The sequence below is a fragment of the Ischnura elegans genome, chromosome 13 (genome assembly GCF_921293095.1).
Source record: "Ischnura elegans chromosome 13, ioIscEleg1.1, whole genome shotgun sequence".
Taxonomy (NCBI): domain Eukaryota; kingdom Metazoa; phylum Arthropoda; class Insecta; order Odonata; family Coenagrionidae; genus Ischnura; species Ischnura elegans.
Window position 1 is genome coordinate 11,649,114 of NC_060258.1, and position 21,007 is coordinate 11,670,120.

Below are 21,007 nucleotides of genomic sequence, written 5' to 3' on the forward strand. Positions count from 1 at the left end.
ACACTTCTTCACAGCTGCATGTTGTAAAACTGTTTTCAGTAGTAATGTGGAAAGCCAAGGAGAGAGAAGAGCAAAGGAATCGGGGAAGACGTAGTTCACCAGGCGAGAAAGAAATCTCTCCTATAGGACAAAGGCTAAGTAAATGGAACTCATTTTCAAGCCAAAATATTTTATACATACTATCTTCAAAGAGTTTCCCTGGTTCCTATTGCGAGTAAATTTTTACCTATCTACGTATTATATCAATTGGAAGTATTCCAAGCGCTAAAGGTCACCATTGCTCTTTTTACATTTGTTGCTGTCCAATAGTCTATTATTATTACAATGTTTTTCTTTAATTACTTTCGTGTCTGTCTATCCGTTTGTTACGGTGGAATTATGTAACTCAATTTTAACACACTTAACGACTAGAGCTTTGAAACTTTATATCTATCACAGATCAAGTTGACAATTCATATTTATATGGTTTCTGTCGTGATTCTGGCTAGATTTAAAAAATATTTACATAGTTAATTTTATAAGGAAAATGAATTCCACATTTTTCCACCGGTGCAATCCAATCACATTTCAGCGAATTTGTTGTGTGACATGTTGAATATTGTGCAACATATGAGCGCATTTAAAAAAAAACTTATAAAACATAATTTAAAAATGTCAGAAAATTTTATTCACGTTTTAAAATAAAACAGTGTCTATTGATTCAATAAAAACTATTTAATTGTATTATTAGTACATTTAAATTATTTTAGCTAAAGCAATTGAAATAATATAAAACGTTGGGTGCATGTATCAATACATTTGTTTGTGGGTAGTAGAATTTTGGAAAGTAAGAAAGAGATTTTGTCCTTATCACCTGAATGGTTGATGGGCTACACGAATAGGACGAAGTTTTTTTTAACACGTAATAACAAGGACAGGAGGTTGAATTTATGTCATTATTTTTTGTTGGAATGTTGAAATTCTCCAAAAAGTCACTTTGGATCACTCATTATCCCCTATTCCTCTTTCCCTCTGAGACCGATGGGCGAGTTAGGCTTTCTCCTCCTAACTCACCCTCCCCTCATTTTCAGTCTCCTTCTCTTCGCGTATTTGGGGCCAAGAGCTTTCAAACAAGCCGTATAAACTGGGATACGACTTCTAGATACATGTGAACTTTTTATTAGCTGGACTATTCTACTAAACAAACTTAAATTTGGCTGATGGCCTGCAATGCTTGAGGCCGATGCCCTTATGATCGTATCACTTTTAGTTTCGTTTGACGGCTCGTCCCTTTCCTTTTATTTATTCACGGCCTCAATAGATTCCCTCTTTCCACTGCTTCCTTTGCTTTCCCCCACCACGATATCATTCGGTTTTTTCTTCCTTATTTAGACCTTATGCCCTCGAGAAATTGTTGTCGTACAAAGAATGATTTATTGAAAGAAATAGCTCCATAATACAAGGCACAAAAAAATAAAAATTTAATTATACTGAAATTGATTGTGCCTTCTCCAATGTTTTACTATTTATTCATTATTTTGCCATTTACATGAGTTTTAATAATAATTTTCATTAAAACAAGAAAATAAAAAATTGAAAGAGCATGCAGATTTCATAAGGCTGTTACCTGAATATTAACACTTTCGTTTTTTTTAGATTTTCAGGGAAACGTATTTCCCGTTAGTTTTAGAAACACTTCCATTCTCTGCTAACTTTGAGGCATACCACCCATACATCAACATATCACTGAATTCTGGCGAAGATCCTTTAGAAGTGCAGCCAATTGAATTACAGGTCTCATTGCATTACTTATTTGGGAGCAATTTGAACATCCTCCGTGCAGGTCAGAAGATAGTAGGAGATCATCGCCTCGATGACGATCAAGCAGAGAGATCTGCATTCAATATTTATGTTTTTACGCTTTCGTCGTCAAGAAATAAGCGAATAAATTTAGCAAACACTTAAATTCGATAATAAAAACTTCGCAGGTACCTCAAAAATATTAGTTTTAATCTTTGGAAAGAGAGAAATTCATACAACTTGCTCAAAAAGTACAAAATGGTGGGCGATAAAAAATTAAAGGAGCTTGCAGCAAGAGGAATTTACGCTGTGCAACGCTAAAAAAAAAAGAAATCCATGCGCAATGCACTGTATAATTTCAACAAAAAGTGCTCGGTCTATAATTCGAAGAAAGTCCGAAATATTTTTGGTCACATGCGAGAGTGCCCTGGGGATAACCTTCAACAGTAGATTTGGTATTTGATAAAGATGATAAACTTGCCACCAAAACTGTGGACATAGCTAACACGTTTAACAATTTGAAAGTGTTTACTGTGTCGGCAACGCTTTCCACCATTTTTTTGTTTTTCAAAATTATTCAAGGTTCTTTTCCGTTTACAAGATATTCTGAATTTCCTCTCCCATGTGTTTGTTATGTTTTTTAAAATTTATTTGTTATTTTTGTAATATGTAAAATTCGATGTGTTTTGAGTTATCATTTTTTGAGTGATTCGAAAGTGCGCGCTGACCACGCGATGAAGTGAAGTGAAAAAGGTGACGCTGAAGTATTACGGTGCAAAACAAAATATGTGGCGTTGAAGTAGTGAATCACGTGTTTCTCTTCCCACTTCCTACGCCGGAGAGAGGCTGGTAGAAGCGGGAAGGATTCTTGGTGAAGCTGAGACGCCGTTGGCTTTAGGAGGCGTGGAGTCGAATCAAGAAAGACGGGTCATGTTGCACGGTCACCCAGCACATGGCTTAGTCATTTTCGTTCTTACACGAGCCTAATACTTGGGTTCCATTGAGAAGCGCTGAAGGATGGTAGGCCAAACTATCGGCCTACCAGCTCCACTGCCATACAGCCCACGCTCGAAAGCCGGACGATGCCCATGAGTTTAACTTATCTTTGACGCGGCCGGCGGCAAACCAGTGCATCTTCGACGCGACCCACAATCACATCTTTGCCTGCAGCACCGATCCGTGAAGTAAGAACGGATGTTTTACTTCCAGCCAACGATTCCCCGAGTCCCCCCTCATTTTCTATCAGCGATCTACTTTGACAAGTCAAAAAGGAAAGACTGAACTCCCGTTTCGCCACGCTTTTGAGAGAATTATCGCAATAATTTGACAATATTTCATTAATTTGCTTAAAAAAAGACTGGTACCTTAATCTTTCAGTTGATTATATTTGTTGAACAGCGGACTTTCATGTATTTGAGAAGTTGTTTTTTTCTTTAATATGGTCACGGATTAAATTTGTGCTCACTTTTTGACGGTAAATATAAGTGCCCTACTTACCGTTTATCGAAATAAACCTTGCTTGTTGGATTGTAAATGTGCTTTGAAAGTTGAATTTATGAATAGATGTTTCCTTGTTCCCTACCACCGTTTCGTTAATTCGATTCAACCCGCTTACTTTCTACATCGCCCCACCCCTAAATAACATGTTAAAAGCCGACTGTCACACTACACTACATGCAATGCTGCTTGTATTTTAGACATCCCACTAACTAAGGAACTGATGTAAGGAATCACTATTCAACGCGATGGGATAGCAATACAGCTAGAACTGATAGTAAATCTCCGGGTGCAGAAGAAATATCCGCACGTGTCCTCGAGGAGTTAGCTCCACTGATCGCACCGTTTTTAGAAATAATATTCAAGAAGTCATAGTCTGAAGGAAAGATACTTATAAAATGTAAATTAAAGACGTTACACCGAATTTCAAAAAGGGAAACAAACATGGCCCTAGGGAACTGTCGACCAATTTCATTAACTTCGGTAATGGGTAAGATAGTCAAACTTATTGATATTAACAATATACAATGACTTATATCGACATTAACAATGACTTTCCTAAATAGTCGTAGCATCCTCCAAGGCTGTCATTACGGCTTTCAGAAAGGAGTTCATGTGAAACACACCTTGCGCTCTTTCTTCACGACGTTCTTAAATTAAGTTCATCCATAAGACAAATCGACGCATATTTTTTTTAAATTAAGCCTGCGATTCAGTACTTCAGAGCAAATTTTTATAAAAATTACAGTCGTTCGGGCTAAACAAAATGGTTGTAAACTGTATAGGCGATTTTTTGAGTGATAGTAACCAAAACGTATCTTTTGGCGGAATAAGCTACGATGCAGTTAAATCTACATCAGGTGTCCCACAAGAAAGCGTAATCGGCCACCTTCTCTTCATTTGTACATAAATGATCACTGTTGTTTATTTATCACTGAAATACATTTATTTGATGACGACGCCTTCTTGGGAGTCCTTCCGAGTGGTTTCATGGAAGTCCTTTCTCCCTCGCGTTGCCATCCATGATGGACTGCGAGGGCCGCACCCCTAGTACCATGAGCCTCGGTATAATTGCCATGGAAATTAAAGAACCTGGAGAGCGTAGTGGTCTGCACAGTGGCCCGGAAAGCCGACTAGCAAGCGGACGTCTTATCGGAGCTCTGTTGTGAGTCAGCGACTGCGGGTTTTCTTGCCCCGGCGACCGCGCACCCCTGTACCAGAGGTACGCGGTCTGTTAGCGTGTTCGTGTCGGTGAACGCAGTGCGAGTCGACGCAAAATGCCGGTGGAAAGGAAGAACACTCTGCGTGTAAATATCGAGAGTGTTAGTGAAACGCCTTCTGTCCTGGAGGTCCACCAACTAATTGGTGGAGACCTCGGGCTGAAAACTGAAGAAATTTATGGCATCCAGCTGGGTCCAGGAAGGAAGTCATTCCTTGTGAAAGTCAGGCAGGAATCTACCTTTGAAAGAATTATGATGAAAGTAGGTGAAAAGTTTCAGTTCCCGGGCAAAGGCACCAAAAAGTTCTCATGGTGGTGTGAATCAATATCCGAAAGATATACTTTTATTAAAGTGTGTCAGTTACCTTTCGAGGTAACATGTGAGGAAGTCGAAACAGCGCTGAGCAAGTAGGACAAAGTCTGTGGATATTTAGAGAATAAGTGGAGCGGCGATGGTATACACCAGGGCACGATGACGGGCACTAGAACCGTCAAGATGTCACTTACGTAAAATATACCTATAAGTGTTGGCGGAGAACACGCAGTTATCCACTATGATGGGCAAAAGCTGACGTGCTCAAGGTGTGGAATCGAGGATCACTTAAGGCTGCAGTGCTCAGAAACTAGGTCGGGGCCATCATACGCTAGTGCTCTAAAAATTCTGGGAGGGTGGATGAAGACGAGGAGGGGATGGATATCCCGACGGAAGACGGCGTCAAATTGACGGAGGAGACACAAAAACCAGATGAAAGTGGGGACAAAGTCTTGAAAAATAACTACGTGAGTCATGTGAGTACATCAGATGGGGGATAGAGAAGAAGTCGGAAAGGAGAAATAGAACAGACAGAAAAAAGTTCCAAAGGCGATCAAAATGATAAGGAAGGGTCTTCTTCTTCCTATGAGACGGACAAGGAAGAAGCCGTAGTGACGGGAGGAGAGCCCAACGATGAAATTGACAAAAATACCGGTGTGGATGAGGGGACAAATGATTTCATAAATGCCTCAGGCAATGTGGGGTCTACAGAAAACATGGAAGTGAGGAAGGGAGTGAGTGCCTCAAACAATGCGGGGTCTACAGAAAACATGGAAGTGAGGGAGGGAATGAGCGCCTCAGACAATGTGTAGTCTCGTGAAATCAAGGAAGTGAGGGAGGGAGTGAGTATGTCAGGCAGTGTGGAGTCTATTAAAATCATGGACGTGAGGGAGGGAGTGAGCGATGACCAAAACAAAGTGCTGGGAGAAAAGTAAATGTTCCTGGAGGTTGGGGGGTGCTGGGGGGAGTGTTTCCTCTTTCTTCTTTCCTTACTCTACCAGGTACAAGAAGATTGTGGTCTGAGTGAGGGGAGGAGGATGAGGCGGCCTCCAGCGGCAGCGCGCCCCTCAACCTCACCGAGGATGAGGCCAAGAGCAGAGCCGTTGCTGCGGAACTGAAAAAGCTATTCGGGAAGGACCTCTCACCTACCAAAAAGAAGAGGTGGAACGAACAGCCAGGAACCGGGGCATCAGAATGCAGGAGGGTGCGCGCAAAGGGAACAAAAAAATCAAGTAAAAAAGGAAAATAATTACTAAATGCTTTAAAGTTTTTGTAAAGTTAATGTAAAATATTTTGAATAGCACTTATCTTGCTTCAGTTATAGCCATGAATATAAAATGTCTACTAATCCTTGCCTTATGTAAATAATACGGAGGTATTAAACTCAGAGTTGGTGTATATGACCGATGTCGAGGGCCGGACTCTATTTCCGAACCTCGCCATTTAAATTTAACTTTTTTCTCCATTTGGACACCCTTTTTAAGATACGAACTTCGCATGCAAACGCCCTTCGTTTGTTTCAACAACGTAACAGAGAAATTTTTACTCCCTTCCAAAAAAAACCAACAATGAGTACCTCTTCAAATAAGCTAGATATAACGGTAGCGTCACTGAATGTGGCCGGAATCACGAATGCCTTAAAAATCAATGTCATTAAAATTTTATGTACAATGATTTAAAAGCAGATGTCATCTTAATTCAAAAATACAAAGAATCACCTTCTTGGCAGAGCAAAAATTACCGCATATTTGGCAATACTGATGACTCCTCATTAGGTACACCAATTTTAACAAAAAAGTTTTTAAATGTTAAGAATGTTCGGCGTCATGCCTCCGGGAGAATAACATTGCAAATCGGAGACACACACTTTATTTTCGTATATGCCCCTTCAGTAGGGGCTTTGTCTAACTCGTTAACGAATTGTTGTTAACGGGTTGTTAACGAAAGTCCTCTCTTGCAACGATACCCTCTTATCGAAAGTGTGTTTCTGTATCTCACCTCAACGACAGCTCGTCGTTGCTAAACAAGACCACGGCTCGTCGATAGCAAACAATACACCGTCGGCGCCTGCGAGTGAGGCTAGAATTTTCAACCAATCACAATGCCTAGATTTATTCGTTCGGTAGCATCAAGAGGCAGTGCTTAACTACGGTAACTAATAAACGATAAATAATCACCATAAATAAACAAGAAGCTGCTAAAGAACGCACTGGTAGATTTGGAAAAGAATAATAGATTTTGGAGAAAACTGATGAGTATTATTTAAGTCGTGGATTCATTTACTGTTTTTATGATGTGTCGTAATATATTTCCATGAAGAACGATCCCTAATATAAAATAAAATAAGGGGGAAATAAGTGTACATAAGCGTGTATACTCAAGGATTACACAGTCGTCGATGGAAGAATATCGGCAACTTTTGGTGCCTTATGTATCGTAATTTTCAAGTATAATTATCTTGAAGAGGACTTTGTCTGCTACTTACTCGTTCACCTACGCCTATAGTAATTTTACTCTCGTGATTAGTAGTGACAAAATTATTTTTATTAGTATTGTAACAATGTAAATTTCAGAGTGCATCTTCAGCCACGGCTTGTTTACATCGTTTGCCTTATTTTCGCTATAAGTCCACAACGTCCACAGTGGTAGTTATTCAATCCGAAAAACTTATTGACGCTTTCATCATATTTTGGGATGTTTGAAATCAATTCGTTGATAAAAATATCGAGATTACGCGGATGTCATGGAAGGAATCATCGCGAGTGTTGTGATTGTGAACTCGTGTCACATAGGTACTTAACGCTTTTTAGTTCCAATTTCTTGAGCAAAGATTACGGAAGTGTTAATGTTGTTGGTGTTGTTGATACTTATAATTTTATTCTACTCAAAGAGAAGATAAGCACAATAAAGTAAACATAGAAAAAAATGAGTATTTAAGGAAGTAATAGAAATATTTTCATAGTCACCCACCATGTTGAGGCATCGAATTACTGATTAAACTCACACAAAGGCAAAACGTAGCAAAAGTTAATCGTGGGTAGCCACAATTGGGCATAGAAAATCACTGCAATTAGCAACTGCAAATGATACTAAAATAAGTGCATGCATGTACCCATCAAAACACAGGCATATTTTTCGTTGGGACTAAGTTTAACAGCATTGCAAAAGTTAAAGTGACGACTAATGAGTCCTGAGTAAAAAAGGGAAACCGTTATTTTTTTCGTGAACGGTGCCATTAGCCAGCCAAAAAAGGCGTCAAAGATCCGTCAGTGTTAGGGCCAAATCGGGGGTTATACAAAGGGCTGTTCCGAATTAAAAATCCTTCGAAAATTAGGATTCTGAGTATTCCAAAGTCATCTTCTCTGCACTAGATGCTTAATTACATTTGCTCTTTCCTCAAGAGTGATTAGCTCCCTACCAAAAAAGTGAAGTCCCATCAATTGAGCCAAAAGAAACTACTGACTAAAAATTATCGGAGCACCATAATTGGAATGTGTAAATATTATTTTCACACCAATTATCAACTTCAAACAGCATGTTAACTCCCCCGAAAAAACTAATGTATCTATTGCCACTTTTTGTAATCATTGATTACTGCAAAATGTTTTAATGCTTTCCACCTCCTCCGGAAAAGTGTTCCTATAATTTTTCAAGTAAAACTACCTTTTTAGCTTTGTTGTAGCAGAATTAAAACTTTGAAACCGATACCGAAAAACACTATGGCGGGCGTCGATAAGCTTAAGACCTGCTCTCAAGCACCCGGATAAGCTATCGACATTTTTCGTTAGTGCAACCGAGAAAATATTGTTAAGCAAGCGTAGAGAAAACCAATTGTCGTTAGTTAAGATTTTCGATAAGCTAACGACGTAGCAACGTCAATAAGACTTGCTACCGAGTTAGAGAAAGCCCCTACAGGACATGAAAAAAGCGAAGAAAGGCGAGAGTTCCTGACTAGCAAAATTCTGCCTTACGCCTGCCTTTACAAGAACAAGGCGATAATGGGGGGAGATTTTAACGCTATATACAGAAGGGAGGACAGCGGGGCAAATAATACGAAAATAAGATACCGAATAAACAAGACACTGAAAACCTTAGTTAGCAATATAGACGCAATAGATACCGGGAAAAATACAGTACAAAACAGAATACAATTTACAAGAATAGGAACACACTCTCAAAACAGAATTGATTATATTTTTACATCAAAGAAACTAAATAACGAATTCATAAAATACAGTACGACCCCTATAGCTATTTCGGATCACCACACCATTCATATCAAAATTAAAATGGACTTTGATGCACGGAATGTAAACAATAAGGAGAAAAAAATTTGGCGTTTATATACTAACCTATTAAAAGACGTAACAATATGTAAAAATATTGAAACCGAAATTTTACGACCCTCAAATGACTCTCTCAGCGAGAATGACACTTTACTTTGGTGGGAAAAAAATCTTTAAAACAGGTATCATAAATAAATTTTTAAAAACTAGCAAGCGAATATTATAGGGAGAAAAACGAAACAAAAGCTTTCTATCGTGAGGTGCTCTAACACCTAATAGACACAGAGAACAGGTCACCCAGAGTAAATGCCGAAATATAAGAACTCAAAAAAGAAATTTTCCGACGGGAGGTGAAGGAGCTTGCCCCAAGGGAATGGGAGCGAGGTCATGACAAAAGTGAATCCGAAGCCCTGACAGTAGAACAATTGCGGAAGACGATAAAATATGCGAGCGGAGGTGAAATAGGAGATCTAGACGACCCCAAAAAGCGGCTTCGTTCGTTCGTTCCCTCATGGCGACGAGATTATATAGCCGGTTCTATCACCAGTACGGGGAATGGGAAGAAGGGGACGGACCGGCTATCTCTCCTCTCCCCAAACTCAACCCCGAAGAAACACAGCGCTTCGAGACAAACATCACGGAACAGGAAATAGACGCTACAAAACTAAATCTTAAAAAACAAAAGGCTCCCGGGGAGGACGGCCTACCAAATGAGTTTTATTTGACATTCTGGGAACAAATGAAACCCATTCTCTACGTGGTTTTCAATAGCATCACGCGAAAAGGGGAAATGAGTGCGCGAATGAAAAACGCAATAAAAACGCTAATACCATAAAAGAGAAACGCAAAACATGTAACGGAATTTAGACCAATCTTTTCCCTTAATACCAATTATAAAATATTAGCTCACATAGTAGTCCAAAAAATGACGATGATAATGGATGGCGCAGGCCTGGAAAATCAGTTTGGAGAGGGAGAAGGGAAATCCTCAGTAGAAGCTAGTATTTTAATCAGGGACATCATACATAGTAGTATGCCAAAGGAAGAAAATTCTTTAAGCATTTTAGTTATCGACTTGGACTTATGCCATTTATCTATGAGAACATGACGCACACAGGTCTGGGTTGCAAACATGACGTATTTTGGGAAACCATAATAAATATTTTTAAAGAATTTGACACCTTCGGATCGGGAAGTGTTAGCGATTAGGATCTACTGAAATTAAATTTCCAACTCTTCCCAAACACGAAGGCACACATTTTATCAGAACTGATAAGCACATATGTTTTTAACAAAATGAAAAGAGGAGACATCAGATCTAATTTAATCACAAAAATTATATATTTAAACGAAAAATCAATACAACGAAAGAGCAGAAAGAATGGCTGTTGAATGCTTTTTAATACGGAAATGACATCTGCATGGGAAATATTTTCCCGTATTGTATTCTCTCGAATTTTATGTAAAATAATCCTTTGTTTATAATGTTTGCTTATGTTTACATTCCATTTTATACATATACATAAAAATGTCTGTATAAATATATACTAAAAAAATCTGTGCTGAGATGGAAATGAACGTATGAGCAGGTCTCATACGCAGAGTTGGCGTCTGTGCCGAGGATCGGACGTTCGTTAGCGAGCCCCGCCGGTCATTTTTACCTATGCTTTTTTTGGAAAATTTCATAAAAGAATAATAATCTGTTGTTTATATTCTTTGCTTATGTTTACCTCCAAATTTTTATTTGAATGAGAATGTCTAAGATGCGCATAGAAAAGCTTATTCAAATGATTGAGATCAAAATTTTAAATGTTTATGATGTTGTACTTTTATATACTTCTATGTGATACCAATACGTTTGAAATTGTTCCCATTAGATGTATTATAAATCTGTTTGTACAAAAAATTAAGCAATAAAAGCTCTATGGAAGCTTTATGTGTAGGAATAACATTTTCTATTTATGTATGCCATAGTGGGAACAGCGATTTAAAAGGAGGGCAATGGGAACTGAGAGAGACTGAGCGCAGTTGCGAACGAATACTGGACTGAGACCATCAGGACCTTATCCTTACTATATCCATAAAGATATATACTATATCCACAATATTCATAGAAATTTCGTGTCTACTAGGACAGTCTCGATTCAGAGCACAGAAAACTGATTGTGAGGTGAGATAAGTTATTTATGCATTTTCTACGCTTAGAATATCACAAAACAGGGTCAATTTACCAAAAAATAAAGAAATTCATGTTTATCTGCACAATATAAGGGTAAAAAAGCGTCCGAAAGGGGCGATTTCTATATATCCCATCGTTTACAGTGACAAGGATCGAGGAATAAATTCTATATTGCTCTAGGCGTTTCGGGTATTACGAAAGAGGACATGATGGAGTAATATACCTGCCTAAATTATTTTATTTTTTGTGCGTGAAATGAGATTACAATAAAAATAAATAAAGATTACCGCGGAAAGCAAAATGAATTTTTCTATACAAATTATTTCACCTTGCTAATGGACGAACCGGAATGGAACACGAAAGAGAGCATTCTTTGACCAACTTATTTAAGCAGCAGATAAATTTCAAGCAAGTTTAATTTGGCTTCTTAATTTTATTCTCTAAGCGTGCACTTGCGGCGTATTAGTGTTTCCGAATGATCCTTATTTTCCTTATTAAGTCCGCCTGTAATATCTCGAAGAGAAGTACGTCTTGGTACTTGAAAACGAGAGGTGGTTTATTTTTTCGCTGTTCCATGGCTATTTGCTACTCTCATGTATGTTTATTAGGATTTAAGCATTTTGTGTTGTAGCCATTTTACTTAAATTACATTCTAGCATGTATGAAGTGTAAAAGAAGCGATACGAGAGTATTTACCTCGTGAAGACTGAAATCGGACTACACCATGTCATTTCTTTGGAGATGCATATTCAAACAGTAATCAAAAAAGAACATTTATATCATGATGTGATAACAACCAATTATTAGCCTTTTAACAAAAATTATTTATATTCTCTATTTAATTGAACTAGGTGAATAACTAAAGCTTTTAGGCCCTAAATAAAAAATGATATTTTAAATAAGTAAAGATTAGGCATAGGGATTAAAAATTACAATTCCTTGGTAACATAGAGACACATTAAATTTTTGTCAATCTGTGCTAAAAGAGCATTAGTCATTCAGTGTCTTACTTATCGGAAACTTTAAGGCTAGGTACCCTAAGAATAACGGGATGAACTTACACAATTAGTGCGTGATTTATTGTGTACATAGACCTTAAAGCTTCGTTTCATGGTTATTTAAACACTAAATTTCCAATTATTTATCTGTCTTTTCACATAAAATTGATTATGGGATTAGTTACAAAATGGCAACCAAAATCCAATGGCGGCGCGGCAATCATGTAAACAAACAATTATAGCAACATATTGGTTTATGCAAACAACAGAAGCTAATTTGGAAAAGAAGATAGGGGAATTAAAACGAAAAAAAAATGATGAAGATGAGGTAGGAAATTTAGTAAGTAATATTTGAAAATTCGATTTCTTTATGACTTGTTTCTATAGAAACAATATTTGTTTACATCAAAGCGTATTCAATTAAAAACCGAAGAAACATAAGATAGGAAACTACTCATTGTTTTTGATAAATTACATTATGTACATTAAATTTGGGTTTGATCAGAATCGGAAGTGTGGTTATGATTAATTCCATAGTTAACAAGTGCACATAATGCCATTTTTAAAGACAATTCATGCTGTTGACTGTAGTTCATGTCTAGCAGCCGATACACAATTTCAGTCGAAATACTTCTAAACAAACCTTCCATGTAAGATAGGTGGGTAAAAATTATTTTATTTTCATTGATTGCTTTAGGGATAACGTTTTTTCTGTTCTTTTTCCCGTTAATTCCCTTTTTAATGTGCAATTTTATCTTCTCATATTCTACTCACCAGATGATTTTATTGCAATATATATTGGACATTAAAGCTGTTTGGAGATGTTTTTGTACCCTGCTTTCTTACAACTTTAAAGAGACGTATTCCTGAAGTGGTATCACTGGCGATCAACATAAATAATCCTTTATAAAAATTCGTCACACTAGCCCCTGTTCATCCAAAGGATCTCCAATTTTTGCCTTAGCACTAGATATTGATAGTCACTCTTACCTAATTATATTTTGTGTACTATTTTCTCTTAATAGAATAATAAAAAATAAAATTACTTTGTTTTTACTCCACACTTTATTTTTAATAGCACGACCCGGGTTTCAGCATCTAATGCTATCATCGGGATGATAGTATCAGATGGTGAAAACTGATTATAGATGACGAAACCTGAACCTGATGATAGCATTAGATGCTGACACCCGGTTAGTGTTTTTTAAAATAAAGTGTGGAATAAAAACAAAATAATTTTAAATTATTTTATTATATTATGAAGCAATTCCACAAGGTAACGCCTGATACCGTGTCTTATATCCTCTCTTAAGCTTACGAAGGGAAATTTCAGTCTTCACCTATTCATATTTCAAGAAATTGGTCGAGTAATTTGAAAAATAATTAAGAAATGTTTTTGTAATATTTATCACTGCAACCGATTTGTTTGGTCAATTGAGTCTGTTATTACGCGTGGGTGGCCCGTGTTCAAAACCCTATGCAGGCACATGGTTTTCTGTGAGGAAAATCTTTCATTTGCTCAAGTTGCTTCGGATTTTTTATGCGTTTTCTCTTAGTAGATTTAACTAGCTGATGAGTGCCATGTTGATAGTTCTTATCGAACTGCATTTATTTCACTTGTTTGGTAAAAGTAACAAAAATATTCAATGCTCCATATGAATCCCAATTGCGGTGAGTTAGGCCAAAAAACTGATATTTCTGAGTATGATTTTGGCAGTGTTCACTTGCTGTATGTAATGCTTTACCAAATGAAATGTGGCTAACTTTAGTTCATTATATTTCGTAAATTCGTTGTGTTATGATATTAAGTAAACTTTAAGTGTTGCAGCGGAACATGCTCTCAAAGTTTTTTATAATTGCATTACATAATATAGGGAATATGTATAACTCGTAGAAATTTATTTTATGTTTTAAGTCCCTGAGAAACACGTTTGTCTTCTAAAAAAGTTTATTTTCATATTGTAAAGTACGTACCATTCGCTTGTTTTACTCGAAAGTGGAATAATTGCTTATGGGCAATTCCATTTTTGTTAGAATTACTGTTAGAGAGAACTATGACATAGGATATTTTTGATAAAATTGTTAAATAATAAAGTGTCAAATTCTAACTAAGCATGATCAAAAGCAAATATGAATGTGATTTTAATACACATAATCAAAATAAATTATCGAAATACCTTCTAAATATGCCCAAAATTACCATGCGACGGAATTCCTGCCAGGCCAACATCCTAAGTGTAATATTTCAAATTTCTTCAAAACTCTATGAATGGAAATGTAATTTAAAACATTTAATAAGGCTCTGAATAATTTTCAAATACAATAAAATCATTTAGCTGTAGATTTATCAAGATAATAAATCTACAGCCTAAATAATAATGTGAGAGATAAAGTTGACATTTTCACGGAAACGGCCCAATATTTAATCTAACCAACAGAAATATAATCAAATCTCAAGTAACAAATGGCAGACAAAAAGAAAATTACCGCATATAGTGAACATAAAGAAGCCGCAGGCCTATTCAGGGGGGTATGGGTGGGCTCTGCCCCCCTCAGTGAGCAAAAGCGAGTAAAATTTTCAAAAATTAGATGACAATGATCACTGTTTGCTTCAATTTCTCTACTAAAATTGTTCTGATTCGCCGGAGTCTTAATAAAAATGGGTACACGCTTTTCAAGGTTGTGATGACTGTTCTGGTGCTCCTATGCCTCAATTCTTCCATTGTGTCCAATTTTTCAATGAACCAGTCTATCTCCATCCTCGGTGATAAATCCCAGGACACCTATCCGTCTAACTCGTTGAAGCATTGGAAATAACTGAAAAATTGTCTCAGTAGAGCACATGAAACACCCTTCAAAACCGGTATATCGATGGCTAAGTTCTAAGAACACGTATCTCAAATTCGGCCGGGTACAAACAGGTACCTGGAACAACGTGTAATGAAATTAAAAAATAGAAAACCAACAAAACAAAGCTCTTTGCTTGAAAATGAATGCTTCTTTTTCAGTTTTATGAACATTTAATTTTTAATTACAGTGTAAAAGTAAAAAATATTAACCATTTTGTTGCTCTCCTGAAAAGTTGCTATTTTTGAGATACGTGTTGTTAGAAGTTAGCCATCAATATACTGTGAAATATTGCAAAACAATTTCACTTTTCGAGGGCAAAAGTTTTTTGGTGTGAAGCATTGAAATTTTTCATGTAGACCGAACATTTCACATGCCAATATCTTAACCTAAACCTCTAAATTCTTTATTTAACCCTGGCTCTATTCTGTCATAATCCATTATATTAGAATAAAAAGTTTCGTTAATTTACAAATACTCTACTGAATGCATTTTTTTCGTTGCATCAGTCTCATAAACTGGTCAACTAGATGTTACTTATGCAGGGAAAGTGGTTGCATATCAAATAGTGTGTGAAAAAATCGATTTAATTTTTAGTCAGCCCTTCAGAAACATTTTTCATGATTTCTAAGACTTGAATTTATGTAGTTTTATGTTACTAGTATGTCCATAATATTTGGAATAAATTTTAAAGCAGTTGATGGGTGAATGGTTGTACGTATAATTTTACATTCGGCAGCATGTTTACTTTAAAAATTATTAGAGCTTGATTTTCCTTTTCACCCATCTTTAGGAGAACCAAAAATTCCGGAATGGTGAGCCCAAAATCAACCACCTTCTGAAAGTGATAATTTGAGCTAATTGGAGTTAATTCTGAAAAAATTCTTTCGATTTCAAATAATGTTTTGAGGCCTCAGCACTGGAATTAGAACTGCCGTTCCAAAATGTTGGTGTTTCTTTTTTAACATTTAATGCATCCTTTACTGATAGTGTTTCTTTAATTCTTGATAATGCATGGGCAATGAACCTAAGGATGTATCTTCACCTTTCCGTCTGATTTCTCAATCAAAAACACTCCTCGCATACGGTTTATAGGAGATTCGATTCTCTGTAAACATGACACCAGGAAATAATTCTTAACTTCCATATTTTAAAATGGTCTCTTTTAACCCAAATTCGATTGGTGCAAAGACCCCGAGGAACCCATACCATGTGTTAACAGAGGCATGAGTGTATCGCGACGCACACTACATTTGAAATATTATTTGTATTCTGGAGTGTGCGAAAGGAAATGACCTGCTTTTGGTCCCTTGAGCTGGCGAGGGAGCTTGGGTGGGGACAGTGAAGGAGTTGTTTAATATCCAAATGGAAACGGAAGTGAAATGACCACCTTTTAAAGCCTCGGACTACAATATTCATCCAATTTTTATTTTCTCTTTTTGCTTAATCGTATAAAAACTTAACATCATTACGTAAGACTGAGATATTTGTATGATTTTTTCCGCCTCGACTGCATTGGAGTAAACAACATGTCAGCAACCTAATACCATAAGGAATTGTAGCCTCCACGGGAGTTAGGCAAATGAAAATCACTGTACGTGCTACATTTTTTAATTGCTAAAACGGACTTAAAAATACATATCAATTACTGCTGAAAATCCTACCTTTCTCTGTATTCATCAAGGTGATTGAATCTCCATATGCTATTGCCCCGTATCTTTTGAAGAGACAAAACAAAATCATGGGATAACCTGTAAAATACAAAGAAATCAAATTAACCCCTTGGTTGGGGGCAGAAATTTCCTTATCTTTCACCTGGTGGGGAGCAAATCCACCGATTTTCGGAGATGCCGTTTTCGAAAAAAAATTTATAGTAAAGCTATTACACAAAAATGGCAATATACTTCAAATATATTGGTATAGAACCTCTGACAAAGCAAAAAACATGCAATGATGCATAAAGAATGAATATTCACGCCTTGTCCGCATAACACTGCGACGCGACGGCACGCGCGACTATAGTCGCACTCCCCACATGGGGAGCGGAGTCCGCTTGCGACTATAGTCGCGCGTTAAGGGGTAAATACTTAAAGCACTTTGCTATCTGCATCTTTTGTGTCTGTCAGTTAGTTGTTTTAGTTAGGTGATGTGTTGGTTGAACTGGAAAATAAAGAATAAGACAGAGCAAAATATGTAATAAATGGATGTGTATGTGTTTAAAGAAATAGTACGGTACCTACACTGCGTACACGCTCAACAATCGCCCACCGAATCGAATCCGCTCATCTGGAAGCCCAACTAGGCGAATCTACTCAGCTGGTAGTGGCCGAAGCATATACACTCACCTCCAATTCTCCAAGTAGCGTACGTGAGCGTTTGTGCTTCGTCTAAGACCAGCTGACCATATGTGTTTCGTTAGGGTCCTAGATGAGTGAAATAGATTCGGTGGGCGATTGTTGAGCGCTTGTGCAGTGGAAGTATGTACCGTCCAAGTATTAGTGACAAAGCAAAAGTTGACTAATCTGAACAAGAAATTGGGATCGAGGATGGGAGTCACAGAGATTCGTTAAAAATAACGGCTAATCAAATGTTTTTCAGCATTATTAAACCTTTTTACGAATCAAAGGTTCCATGTTCAACTTATATTACGGTGCAACAACATAAGTTTCACGTGCAATATGTTCCTTCGGAGAGAAAATGGATTTGTTCCTTGTAATTGTTGTATTAAATACTGTGGAGTCGCTGTATATAAACTTATATTATATGTATATATAACTTCTATAGATATGGTCTTGAAGAAAACGCTTCTTGCGATAACACACAAGTTGAATAAATAAACAAATACAAACTACACATAGGGATATATAATAAGAGGACGCTTACAAAATGCTTTGCAGACGTTTCGGTGGGGTGACCCATCATTCTCAATGAGTAGAGAAGGACTGTGGAAATCTTCTGTGGAGAGAAAGGGGGGTTTGGAGGGGTAAGCGGAAGTGAGGGGGAAATGAGAGGGATTGGGCAGTGCGCTATATTGAGCCCAGTTGATTTTAAAGCTTTTTCCGCCCAGATGTGCGCCAATTCTCGAGTTCTCACCTCAATGCTGGTGGCATTTTCAGGTAAAACTTCAATGAGGGAGAGGAAGAAGCGCTTTTCGAGGGAACTTTGAGGAACAGGCTTAACGAATGGAGGGGTCTCGGTGGAGTGGCGGTGGTTGTCCATGCGGATAGAGACTGGCGTGGTGAATTCGCCAATGTGGTAGGCAGGGCAGAAATTGCAGGATAGTCGGTATACGGCATTGAAGGACGGGCAGTAGGGAGAGGAGGAAGATTTATTGATAACTGTTGGTTAGGTGGAGCGGAATAAGAAGCAGAAGTTGCTTCTTCGGTGGTTGCATTGTGAGGAGGAGGAAGAGGGGGCATTGCGGGGGAGAGAGGGGCGGGTGGATGTGAATATGTTGCGCAGGTTGGGTGCCTTTCTGTATGTGATAGACGGGCAGGAAGAGAGGACACTGGTAGTACTCTGGTTTGTGCTGATGATAGAGTAGTGGTCTCTCAGTATATTTTTTATTTTGTGGTTGCCAGGAAAAATGTGGTCTCGAGATTCAGTCGCTTGGATTGATTAGTTTTGATGCGCGGAGTGTATCTGTGAGACGTCGGCAGAATTTTCTTTTTCAGAAGAAGCTCCGGATAGTAATAATGTTTATTTTCCCACACAAATACAGATTTCAAGAATTACATGGGTACAGGATCATAGGCACAACTTTGGAGTTATTACTCTGCTTGGGGGTTACCGACTCGTTCTTCAGTTAGAGTGCTTTTGTACATGTTACACAAAAATTTCACCTGGCTGGATCATTCGTATTGAGAAATAATAAGCTCCCTTGCATTTGAAACATAAATAATATGTAAACATAATATATATAATTAAGCATATAGAATATTAAACCACTAACTAACATAAAACAATAATAGAATCTCATTCCATTCATCACAATTCCTCATTCACCTAAGCAACTGTGAAACATCATCATCAGCAAACAACCACAAATTTACCCTTTTGCAATATCTGTACACATTTATTCGTCAGTTATGTATTTTGGTAACTGACAGTAAATTTTCGGTCCCAAGAATAGGTAACTTTGTTTAAATAATTCTGTATTTGGTCTGGGTATGTGAAAAGTATTACATTGTCGTAGATTATGTGATATTGGTAAGTTCTTTACACCACCTCTAATATAAAATACTTTAAGCACCTTATGAACAAATAAATACCTCAAAGGTAAGATGATTATTCTTTTGAATAGGGGAAGAGAATGAGTCAAATTTTATGCCCTCAGCATCACCTCTAACTCCTTTTTCTGAGATACCAGGAGTGGTTGCAAATTATTCAAGTATGCTCCGCACCAACATAAAATTCCGTATTGTAATCTTGAATTTACCAATGCATAGTACATCATTCTGAGAACAGACACTGGGCAATTATATCTCAAAATAAGTAAAATTTCCTAATTATAGATGTCATCTCTGCTCTTATTTTACTAATATGCTGTTTCCAGCTGAATCTTAGACGGATGTAGATAGCCCCGCTGCACGAGGGCTTGGTGAAGGTGTTTTGTAGCGTGATGTAAGGAGGGTGTATTATTGCAAATGAGGTCAGCACGAACAGAGAGAGAGGGTAAGGATGAGCGTGTTTGGTGTGTGACAGACGAGAGCTTGTGGAATGTAGATAATACTCGTGATTGGTGGGTTTTTTTGGATAGAAATGGTGAATTTATCGTTCGCTAAAAGTATGTTTATGTCGAGAAAGGTGATAGAGGAGTCTTAGATTGATGGTGTGAAGGAAACTGAGAAAAAGAGTTGAGAGCTAGAAAGACGCGCGATAAGTCGCTTTCAACAATTCTAATAATTTTTGGCTAAAGGCTGAAAATAATTGATGAATAAATTTGCAACAATAAATGCATTATATAATAAAATAAAATAAAGATAATAAAATAAATATAATAGAATAAGGTGATAGCACTAGATGCTGAAACCCGGGTCGTGCTATTTAAAATAAAGTTTTGAATAAAACAAAGTTATTTGATTTTTATCTGAAAGGAAGCAATTCCACAAAACAACGCCTGAGACTGTATTCCAATGAATGTATTAGCCATCTTAGTCACAGCAGACTTTTGTAAATCAGGTTTTAATGAATAAATGTAGGAAAAAGGTCCATGGGCGAGAGAAGATTGGGAGGGTATTAAATGCTAAGATGATGTTCACGCTTAATCGCGGTTGCGTGCATAGTAAGATTGTGATTTGGCACTTGATCTGTCAAAAAATATAAAACCGTGCCACAAGTGAAATTATATGATTATGCAAATATTTGAAATCAAAACCACAAACGAGGGATTTAAAGATAAACGTCATCTTGGTAAAATCCTCAGGTGCCTTAATCAGCTACTTGCCGATACTAACGTGTAACTTTAAAAGGTATCTCCTAAAAAATGTGGGAGGTTTAAAAAGTAGCATGCGTAACCAAATGCATATAGATTTTGTGGCAACATCTAAAGAAGGGAATTGAATGTATAAAAGAATGTTACAAATTTTCAACAAGAAACAGGTTTATTTTTACATAAAAAGAAAACAATTTGTTTAACGAGAACTTTCTCACATTACAATAATTACATCACACAACAGCCACAATGGCAAGTATCTCAGGAGAACAGCGTATTCATTCCATAAAGAATGGAGAGGAATAACCGAGCGTTCCATAAAATAATTTCCAATGATTGCTAAAACGCTAAACTGCTTTTCCAACTACATGGTATACATGTGTTGCCCACTATAGGCACTCTCTTAATTTAAGTTACAAAAACTTGAATTGTGTGTTTGTTTAAAGTTACCTGTG

General features: G+C 37.2%; 2 protein-coding genes across 2 annotated transcripts in view; both read right to left on the reverse strand.

The window, feature by feature from the left end:
* Nucleotides 1-21,007, reverse strand: part of LOC124170021 — a 343,638-nt gene that overhangs the window by 275,885 nt on the left and 46,746 nt on the right. The gene's annotated exons all lie outside the window — the stretch shown is intronic.
* Nucleotides 1-21,007, reverse strand: part of LOC124170071 — a 36,075-nt gene that overhangs the window by 7,521 nt on the left and 7,547 nt on the right. The window contains exon 5 of the mRNA XM_046548768.1: nucleotides 16,783-16,869. Within this exon, the coding sequence (XP_046404724.1) occupies nucleotides 16,783-16,869 (87 nt within the window). The remainder of the gene's footprint in view (nucleotides 1-16,782; nucleotides 16,870-21,007) is intronic.